The 10799-nt window shown below is 35.2% G+C and overlaps 1 protein-coding gene across 7 annotated transcripts in view; it reads left to right on the top strand.

The window, feature by feature from the left end:
• The first annotated feature begins 201 nt into the window (after positions 1 to 201).
• The window catches only part of LOC136219105 (uncharacterized), a 35488-nt gene continuing 24890 nt past the window's right edge, over positions 202 to 10799 (top strand). The window contains exons 1-8 of one of the 7 annotated variants that reach the window (XM_066006354.1): positions 202 to 421; positions 593 to 817; positions 914 to 944; positions 4435 to 4625; positions 4997 to 5156; positions 6270 to 6366; positions 8232 to 8401; positions 9572 to 9738. In XM_066006354.1, the coding sequence (XP_065862426.1) occupies positions 266 to 421; positions 593 to 817; positions 914 to 944; positions 4435 to 4625; positions 4997 to 5156; positions 6270 to 6366; positions 8232 to 8401; positions 9572 to 9738 (1197 nt within the window). In that variant the 5' untranslated portion in view covers positions 202 to 265. Of the gene's footprint in view, positions 422 to 592; positions 818 to 913; positions 945 to 2689; positions 2799 to 4402; positions 4626 to 4996; positions 5157 to 6269; positions 6367 to 8231; positions 8402 to 9571; positions 9739 to 10799 lie in introns of those variants that run through there. The other 6 variants (XM_066006355.1, XM_066006352.1, XM_066006353.1 and 3 more) reach the window with 6 other exon arrangements.

Below are 10799 nucleotides of genomic sequence, written 5' to 3'. Positions count from 1 at the left end.
TAACATAAACAAAGTGAATATATATGAGTTAAGATGTAAATAAATACTGATGAAATGTAAAGCTAGAGACTAACTGGAAACTAGGATTTTTCATCTCACCTTTTCAATGGGATTTTTTTTTAATAATGAATTTTTTGATATCGAAATTAAATTTTAATTTTAATTTTGTTATTAATACAAAAATATATTTTAGTCATCATCCGCTCGCAATTGCAATACTGTGCATTTGACTCCCTAAACACGAGAAGAGGCCAAAAGGTATGAAATGGTTAATGAGCTAATTGATACCAGCATTGAATATCGCATGGAGTTCAGGCCTCGAAATTACAGTTCCGAACAGGAGGCCAGGGCGATCCCTCGTTCACGCGCCGATCACCATCCTCTCTCATCTCCATCTCCCTCACAATCTCCCTTGAACCAGGTCTCGATGAATCTCTATACAAATTATTTTGATAAGAAGCCTTAGTTCGCTTTGATGAATTTCCCCCAAATAATATTTAGTTACTGTGTTAGATTTTTAGTTTAAATTTTGTTTGTTTGCATCCATAGAGTGTCTATGTTCTTGACATAGTTTATTGGTATTAAATTATAGGATGTTGTTGTTGTACACCATCAAGATAATGATTTCTTTGATCCGTTGAGAGGAGGGGATTATAATGCATCGGTTCTTAATGAGGATGCTCTTGAAGTTGAGAATGCTCCAAATGTCAGTTTATCCAGTGAAGCTACTACTCAAATTCCATCGAAGGAGTGGACCTCCTTTAAGAGATTCTTAATGCAAAAGTTTCCTGTATCTAAAATGATTTCTCTCTCTTCAGTAAGCAATTTTTTTATTCTATTTTTTATTTGTTTTCTCATCATCTGCCTTAAAATCCTAATATTGAGACTTTCTTGTTTGGAATGTTTTTACCAGATGCCGGATGTGATAATTAAACGTGGCAAAGGTACGGTATGGTTTGTTTATTTTCAATATTTGCTTTTAATTCGAAGTGTTAATAATTTTTGGTACAAAGCATTAAATTGCTTGGTTTAGTTTGTTTTGACTTTAAATGCTCATATAACAACCAGGATGTTCTTTACTTAGCTCAAGTCTAAGCATTAGTTTCGAGCATTTGGCTTGACTGAATGAATCCTCTTCCTCTTCGCATCATCATATCTGCTCTTATTCACTATGAGATGCTTAAATTTCAAGCTGTTGCTTATAATATCAATGCATTTTCTTCAGTCTCGTTCACCATCCCGATTCCCCTGTCAGTAAGAGGAAATTTATTAGTCAAGTATGAAGGGGTGAAGTAATTGCAGAATTTGAGAGAGAAAAGAGAAAAAGTTCACTGAACTTTATTAATTGATAAATTTATTACAACTTGTAGCTATTTATAGTCAATCAACAATACAAAAGAGCTTGCTCATGCATTCTTAGTGAGCTGATACATAATGCCACATCAGCAAGTAATTGTAACCGAAAATTAAAAAGTTTCTGCCATTTTCGAGCTTGCATCCTTCAATTCTTTCTACTGTCCAGCTTGCATATTTTAACACTCCCCTCTCAAGCTGGAGTGACAAACAAAAACCCAAGCTTACATAAAACAGGTCAGGAAACATGGACGAGCTAGGTAACGGCTTAGTTAAGAAATCTGCCAATTGAGCATTTGAACTAATGTAATTTTCATCAATGAATCCTTCAACATTATTATCTCTCACAACATGACAATCGATATCAATATGTTTTATTTTCTCGTGAAAAATTGGATTAGCAGAAATGTATATAGCTGCTTGGTTATCATAGTGGATAGAGATGGGTAATTGAACCTTAATGTTGAATTCACCAAGTAAAACTAAGCCATTTCAACTCACTGACTGTTGTAGCCATTGCTCTATATTATGCCTTAGCAAAATTTCTACTCACTGTGTTTTGTTTCTTTGATTTCCAAGAAACAAGTGAATTGCCGAGCAAAACAAAGTAACCAGTGATGGACCTTCGTGTACGCTTACATCTTCCCCAATATGAGTCACAATAACTCGTGAGTTGAAAGTTGTTAGTAGCATAATAGAAGAGGCCAAGATTTATTGTCCCTTCGAGATATTTCAGGACATGAATAGAAACAGCCATATGCCAATCAATAGGTGATATCATGAATTGACTAAGTTATTGTGTGATAAAGTATATATCAGGTCTTGTGAATCCTAATAATCTGCCAATAATCTTCGATGCAACTCTGGATCAAAAGGAGGAGATGGTAAATCCAATTGAGCCCCACTAGGAATAGGACTTGAAACAATAGAAGCATTTGTGAGGCCTACATCTAAATCATATCAGATATATACTTGTGTTGACTAAGAAGGATAGTAGAAGGGATCATGTAATCTCAAATCCTAAAAAGAATTTTGCATATCCCAAGTCTTTAATTGTAAAAAGTTGCATCAAGTTCCTTCTTAACTTTAGAGATCATTTGCTCTGAAGATCCTGTAATATCCTGTAATGAGTGCATTCAACATAAATGACTATAGCTAAAATTCACCTTGAGCCTGTTTCGTGAAATGCAATAATCATAAAAGGATTTTCTAAATCCCGTGGTTGTCAGTTTTCCTATGAATTCCTTGTACCATTGCTTACTAACCTGCTTCAAGCCATATAAAGACTTCTGCAGTCTACAAACTTGGCCAGGCTGAGCAATTTTGTAACCTGTAGGAGGTTCAAGATAGATCTCCTCATCAATGAAACCATGGAGATAAGCATTGTTAATGTCCACTTTTACGAATGAGCCAAACTTTCATTGTGAAAGTTCCAACTGTAATAGGTACTTTCTTGCCTTTGTACCCGTCTGGATATTCTTGAAGTAAGAAGCATTCTTCCTTAACATGTCTGGATTCTTGGAGTGAAGAACTTATCAACTTATTCTCTTTGCCTTTGAACAATTTCTTCTTCCTTGGATCTGTGACTTTGACAACAACATTAGCAAAATCAATGAGATGTTTTGCTTTGTAACCTTTCTGTTTTTATGCTCTTTGTACTGAGTATGCTTTGTTGATATGTGGAACTGGATCCATAAGCAAAATTTGATTACATGCATGTTCATAGTATGCATTTAAACCATAAAAGGAATTGTATGACTTGATCCTCCACAATTACGATTTAACAACGGTTGTGTCAAGGAACCATTTGACCCAAAAGCTTAAGCTGATAGGTAAAGCCTAAGAATAGCTATTATTATTATCTCTGACACACTCTCGCACGCGAATGCCCCCTGGGCTTTGAAGCATATGCAACACAAGTCCATCTTACCATGTGTTGAAATTCCATTAACAAATGGAGTTGTCATGTTTTGACTCGGTCACTTGGTTTAAGAGGCTCTGATACCATGTAAAAGGGTTAACTCATCCCAAAAGGTACATTTAAGGGGCAGGATTGCCTCACACTTATAAATGACTCCTTATCTTTATAGCTAGCCAATATGAGATACTTAACACACTCCTTCACGCCCAAGTCTAGACATCTAGAGCGTGAAGTTTACAGGATTGGACATCTGCGGATGACCCAATATTGGGTGTCCCAACATTGGACTAGAAGGCTCTGGTACCATGTGAAGGAACCATTTGACCCAAAAGCTTTAGCTTATAGGTAAGGTCCAATAATAGTTTTTATTATTATTTTTTCTAAAACAGAAATTTCATCCCAAACCTTTTTCAATTTCATAAATAAGAAGAAACAGAAAGACTTCCCTGTGTTATCTTGCTAAGTTCTTGTTTGAGATGGAACAATTGAAGGCCATTGTTCTCGCCAAATTGTTTTTGGAGCTTCATCCATAACGCATGAGCAGAAGATGCATAGAGAAAAGCTTCTGATATCTTTGGACATAGAATTAACTTATCCACAAGAAAACCAAACTCTCAACCTCAGACCAACACTTATAGCCTGGTGAATTTTTACTTGGTTCTGTAAAATGAAATTTAATCGCCTTTTAGCTCTTAGAGCATCTTTCAAGGAATGGCTGCATTAATGAGGACATAAACAATAGATATATTAATGCCAACAGGGACTAAGTTCTTCACACATGTTCTTGGCATTAATATATCTATTGTTTATGTCCTCTTTTCTGGCAATCACTATAACACTCATCTTCTAAAAGCTTATATTCTTACTCTAAATGTATCAAAGCCATGTGAAATTTCCTTGAAAATATTTCCTACTCTTTTTTTTTACATTAATTCCATAAGAAATTAGTCCCTGTTGCTGGTCTCCTGGGTCTACAGCCTGATTGATTGTCAAGCAACTGTTACTCGCCACCAAAGTTGTGTCATAATGCATAAGCTGAATGCCCCTATAGGTTACAATTTTTAAAATTGATATCGTATTGTTTTCCTGTTTAATTTGCTGCAATTTTTTTTAATGTACTTATGGAAGACACCAAGTTGCAAAATATGACAAATCTTCAGAGCATATCGAGGAATTGAATGATTTGCAAAAAGATTTTGATGATGGTGGAAAGGTCATCACTCAGCAAGAGTACGTTTCACGATTACACGAGCTCAAAGATGAAATTATGTGTGCTTGGAATGCTGAAGATCGTGGGACGGCTTTGAAGTTGTCCATAAAGGTAGCTGCTATTCTGTTTGTTTGTTGTCAGGTATCAGGTGATTTTTAATTATGTTCCTAGGTTGATTTTAGTTTTCATTTGGTTTTTTCCATTGGAAGGAATCAGGATATTAATTTATATGCTGTTCACTAGAGTTTCTCCTCCTAACTGGCTAAGAACAACAAACGTGTTGGTCGATGATCTATGAATATTTAGTAGTTGCTGGCTGAAGCTTATTTAACCCCAAATTATGTTTTATATAGCTTGAAGATTTAATTATAGCTGAAAAGCAGTCATTGTTCAGATTTTCATGGACTTAAGTCAGAATTAAACACATTTATGCAGTATGAATCACACAGGATGAAGTTGTGAGTATTTTCGCTACTTAGCCATAGTTAAAATTTTATTTTTCTGTTTTGCAGGTCGCCAAGCTTTTGATGGATACATCAGTTCTACAGTTTTATCCAACATTATTTGTTCTTGTAACTGATATAATGGATATGCTTGGAGATATGGTATGGAAACGCATAAGACAGAAAGCTGAATTTGCTGAAGATGGAGCTTTTCTAAGTACATTACCAGGTCTACATCATTCTAATTGGTTCCTCTGTCCGTCTTCTGTTACAATCAGACTTATCTCTTTGCTTTAACAATGATGAAAGCAGGGTCAATATTTTAAAAGGATTAGGCTCAGTTTTGATATACAGAAAGAAATTCCCTGTCTTAGTTGTAGATAAATCTGAGTTACTGACTATTAGATTTTTCATCTGGAGATCCCTGACGCCTGTTACAATCTTACTTTCAAGTCAATTAACAGGCTATTATGGTTGTATATAAGCACATATCAATGTGGATGTGCACAAATGTCAGCACATTACTATGTGTCTGAGTTTATCTGTCAACTGCATCTGTTTGCTAATGCAGATTGAAATGGGGATAGAAAATTGCAGTGATGTCATGTATAGGACTTACAAGGTTTGCATGATTATGTACTTGTGGCATACGAAATAAAGCAATGAAATGATCTATCCTTGTAAGATGTCAGGTTTAGAACCTGACCTAAGAAATTGAGAAGGAATTTTAGAAGAGAAGATGAGGTGAGAAAAGAAAGAGAGCAGAGAGAATAGGTAGAGAGAAAGAGAGAGAGAGAGAGAAGAGAGTAATTTCAATTAATTCCTTTTGATACTCTTCAACAAGATACAGCCTCCTCTAAATAGAGTGAGGAAAAAAACAGTTATGCCAGGTGGCAGTAACCTTGGGATTGCAGGACCACTTCAATAGCAAAATGACAAAATAAGGAATAAAACAATAAAGAAAGGAATGATGGAATTCCATCCTCATAAAACAACAAAATAACAAATAACAGAAACTGAAATTGAAGGCTAATATCACAATCACTCCCTGATCTTCTGATTTCTTCGCTTGTACGTGACATAAGAACTTGTACTGTCATTTTAAATCAATTAATCTATCACATCTTTGACAAGGATTTAGACATGTTTGTTGTTGTAGCAGCCAGATAGTTTCCTGAAACCTTTTTTAGAATTATTTGGCATGAGATGATCTATCCTTCGAAGAATCTGTACTGTCATTTTAAATCAATTATTCTATCCCAACTTTGACAAAGATTTGATTATATTTATTGTTGTAGCAGCCAGATAGTTTCCTGAAACCTGTGCTGTAATTATTTGGCAGATAACTTCAGAGCAAGTGATATTTGTTCTGATGCTAAGGAAGTTTGCTATAACTGGTTTTGCAAAGTTGGTTCGATCCGAGAGCTTCTTCCACGCATGTGAAGTTCTTATCTATAACTTTTGTTATTTCATTTTGCTATTAAATGTTTTTGGCAATTATATTCATGTGAAGATGTTAATTTTTTCTCTAATTTTAATTGACTGAGGAGCTTTAGGCCTTTCATATTTCGAACATTGTGCTTCTCTCTTGTAGCTATTTTTATAATATCAAATATCTATTTATTGCAAAGGGGGTGGCTTCTTCCTAAGAGAAAAATATGGCAAAGCCACTGAGGAAGCAATCTCTTCCTAGAAAAAATATGTTTCAGTTCCACTGTATATCTTGGAAGTTGTGGCTCTTATAGAATTTAAAATCAAAACATGATATGCTAGCAAACAATAACTGTGGTATTCCTGAGTAACTGTCATGATAGATATTGATGCTTATGGACTCTATTATTTTTCATAATACATATCAATAGCTTAGATAGAGTAGCACATTTCAAAAGAATCTATCAGGCTCTGATTCAGGCTTATTCAACATTCTCTTGAATTCTGTGTTGTTATGTTATCAAAATGGAGAAAAAAAGTTGAACAAAACATGCATTTCAGATATACTATAGTCCTAAAGGTTCTTACGTCCCAAGGTTCTCCAAGCTAGTTTTCCCTGAATACGTCGGATCTTCTGATCCATTGGGCTGGTTAAACTACAATAAACATTTTTTCCCCCCAACAGACACCAAGGGATGAAAAAGGGATCAACCTGATATGACATGAGGAATTTATATAGAACTGCATCTTGGACCCCTATTGGAAGTAACAAGTTGGGTGAGTTGGCTAAGCTAAGGCGAACTAGATCAGAGGAAGATTATCAACGTCGATCAGAGTAGTTGACTATCTGACCAAGAAGTTGACTTACTGCTTAGTGGTTTAGACTTCATTGCTGTTGAGGTTGAGGTCCAATAACCTAATACCCTCACCAAGGCAATGAGACTTGCAAGGCTATCAGAACGACGAGCAACGAACAACGGAGTGGAGCTACCAAGGGATATCACCAGTCCGGCAACCACACCTCCTTTCATAAGAAACTGAAGAAAGCTGTGATGGAGAAGGGCTTAGGGTAAGTTTATACTTTGGGACACCAGTATAAATTATTGTTCTACTTGAAATGAGCCAAAGAGCTTCTGTTTGATCCGGGGCAAAGAGATGAGGCACCATCCTTGGTGTATGCGAACACAACCCTTGAAGGGTTGGGAAATGTCAAGGTTGGATCCAACAGCCCACTGGGTCTATCACTCATTAATGAACCAAAGAAAAGCCTTTTTGGTAGAATTAGGTATATGTTGCATAATTAGTTATTTACTGCAATTAGTATTACTGCAGCTATGCAGTAGATCTGTTGTTTAGGAAAGAAGTAGATAAATGGTTGAGTTTAATTAGGAATAAAAAAATAGTGTTTAGCTTTCAAATTTACTGTTCAGTAAAAGGGCAGATTATCGATAAAGAAAAAGAGAAGTTAAATCTCCAAAATATGTTTGGAGGTGGGAACTCTCTCTTATGAGTTCTAGATAATTCCTAGCAAAATATGCAGAGGAAAGAAATCTCTGAAGAAGTCCGAACAAAAGGATTTTAGGTTACAAGGTCCCGTAATTAGATCCCAAACCTGTGACAGTGATATACTTACTGCTATTATCAAGTTTTTTTGTGGCACCATCATGTTCTGGTACAAGGGAAGTCAGTGTTCTAGTGAACTGCATGTTTGATTGGGGTTTATTGATTTACTTTTCTGCAATTTTCCAAGTTCTTAAAATTGTTGGGTTGAATATTTTTTTTTCCCTTTTTTGATAATTTATCATTTTCCTTAATGCACGCAGGCAAGTATCAATGTGTATATTCGCTTCTTATATATGAATATTTATTTCAGATATTTAGAGTTGGCATTGTTGCCCTGCTGGCGTTTTCTTCTTGACAGTCCTGTAGACAACCTTCATCGCTTGGTTATGATGATAAGAGGTTTAGCAGATCCACTTGCGTCTGCCTACTGTAGGCTGTATATGGCCCACTGTGCACGGAAGTTTCCTACATCTGACAAGGGTATATAACATCTCTTCTTATCATTAATTGAGTATAGACATTGGTACAAATTTAATACATGGATGCTAATGTTCCCAGTTCACAAATAATCACATATATGTTTTACATTGCAAAATCACGGCTTTTAGACTTCAGTCTTTGATTTAGTTTTCCAATAATAACTCACTCTTATCAGAATAGTTCTATTGATGCTAAAAATTTTTTGGTTAAGACGCAGTGGATTGGGCGCAAATACTTGCCCTGTTCATTATTTTAATCAGAAATTTGAAGCTTGAGTGAAGTGAAATGGAGGTATTTTCTGGAAGCTCCAGTAAATCAAGGAGTGGAGAATGGTAAAGAGTACTATGGCAGAAGAGGCAGACATGATATAATGTTTTTACATGAAAGTTATCAATTAACTGTCAACTATTTTGAAGCATCATAAATAAGAAGAAAAAGAGACAACCAATTTCCAAGAAAATAAGAAAACTGATTTTATATCTTTCAATTGTTTACATTCAGCATATGCTTTTTCTTTTAATTTATGGTTCTTTTAGTTCATTTTAGTATGTCCATACTAATTTGCTTCAGTAATTTCATTTCATTTTCCTTGGTGCATTACTGTTTGGATAAGCTTTCTAGTAGTAGAGTCAAGATTTTATTCGTTGTTTTAGAAGTCGGGTTTTACCAATTTGTGAGAATTATTCTCGCTGGCATGCCCAATTTCCAAATTTTGGAGGGCTTTAAGTTAACGAATTCTAACAGAGGAGTGTTAATAAAACTGCTTATTATGTATCAGTTTGTCATGCTTTCTGAAAATATTGTGTTTCATAAGTAAAAGGGAGAAAAAGAAGAAACAAGGAAGTTTATGCCAAGTAAATATGGAGTGGGTCAATTGTTAAGAATGAAGATGTCCATATTTTTGGGTCACAGAGGGTTAAATCTGGAACTTCATTATTCTGAGGAAAACTGAAGAATATGCATGTTGAGGACAGTTTCAAGTATACCAGACTATGCATTTGTTAATGTTATGTAGAGTTTGCAAACTGACATATAAGGCAACAAAGCATTTGTAATCAGTAAATTTGGAAAGGTCCCTCTGGTACTCAGTATTACTAGCCTAGTAACTAGACATTACGTAGGTGGTTTTATGGTTTATTTATCCACATTTGATTATTGATGCCAAAGCAGGATACCTGGTTAGATGTGTTGGTGACATCAAATTCCAGTTGATTCATCTTTTCTCAGCGAAGGAAGCACCAAATAGACATTTTGCAGGCAAACCAAGGTTGCTTGTGAATCTGATTGAACCAACAATTGAACATATGATGAAATGCATGCTTGAGGATGCATCTCAGGTCAGTAAGATATTATCTTTGGTAGTAGTGTTCAAGGTCTGATGTGTAAAGCCCACTTCCCTGAGAATCCTCTTGTTTAAAATATATGCATACCCATTTACTGCTGGCGGTGGTTTTCTTATTTTTTATTTTCTAATCCTGTGAACCCTTAAAGTTGTCGGATAATGTATGAAGTCGTTGAGGCTATCTAGAACTTGTTTATAGCGATTATTCTCCACTATTGCTACAAAGTATCTGTTACTGATACTAGAGTTTATATATTATTTTAGGAAGTTTTATTTTTATTATTTTATTGCTTAGGAGTTGTAGTATTTAGGGATTTTCATTGTTTAGAAGTTCCATTGTTTTGGTAATGTCATTATTTAGGATTCTTATCATTTAAGAGTTTACTATGGCCCTGTTTGGTAAAGAGCTTTTTGGGGTAAAATTAGAGATTTGAGCCACTTGAGAGGTTTTGACTAGTCAAACCTCTAATAGTGGTGTTTGGTGAAGAGATGTTTGAAAGAGCTTATTGGGTCCAAAAAGCTAATTTTGAACGCTTTTTCAATTAGCTTATTGCTCCATCTCTTTTGAAGGACATATTTACCCCTAATTACTACCCTTTAACCCCAAATAAAGGCTTTACCATGTCCTTATTTGTCATTTTACACAAACAGCTATTAGCAATCAATTAAGTTTTACCAAACAAGTTTACACAATCAGCTAGTCAAATCAGTTAACCAAATTAGGATCTGTCTATTTAAAGGAGAGGATCATATTCAATAAAATTAATTATGAATTTTCAGTCAAATAAGAATTAAGGCAGTTTGATCATCTCTTACAAATCACCTTTAAGCCAAGTATAGGCGACTCGGAGAACAGGAAATGCAAGAGAAATTAAGGATTTACTTGTGGAAAGACCAGTGACAAGATCCTATTTATGGGCCTATGACAAAGTGGTATTCGAACCGGTCGTCATGGCTGATAATAATCAATCAATGGTTGGGGATTCATCCTATGGACTTCTGGTTGTAGCTCATGGAGGGGCAATCCTTCCTAAATACAACAGGAAGGATTTGATC

Source organism: Euphorbia lathyris, chromosome 2 (genome assembly GCF_963576675.1).
Source record: "Euphorbia lathyris chromosome 2, ddEupLath1.1, whole genome shotgun sequence".
In the NCBI taxonomy this organism is placed as follows: Eukaryota; Viridiplantae; Streptophyta; class Magnoliopsida; order Malpighiales; family Euphorbiaceae; genus Euphorbia; species Euphorbia lathyris.
This window is presented reverse-complemented; position numbering and strand designations above follow the sequence as displayed.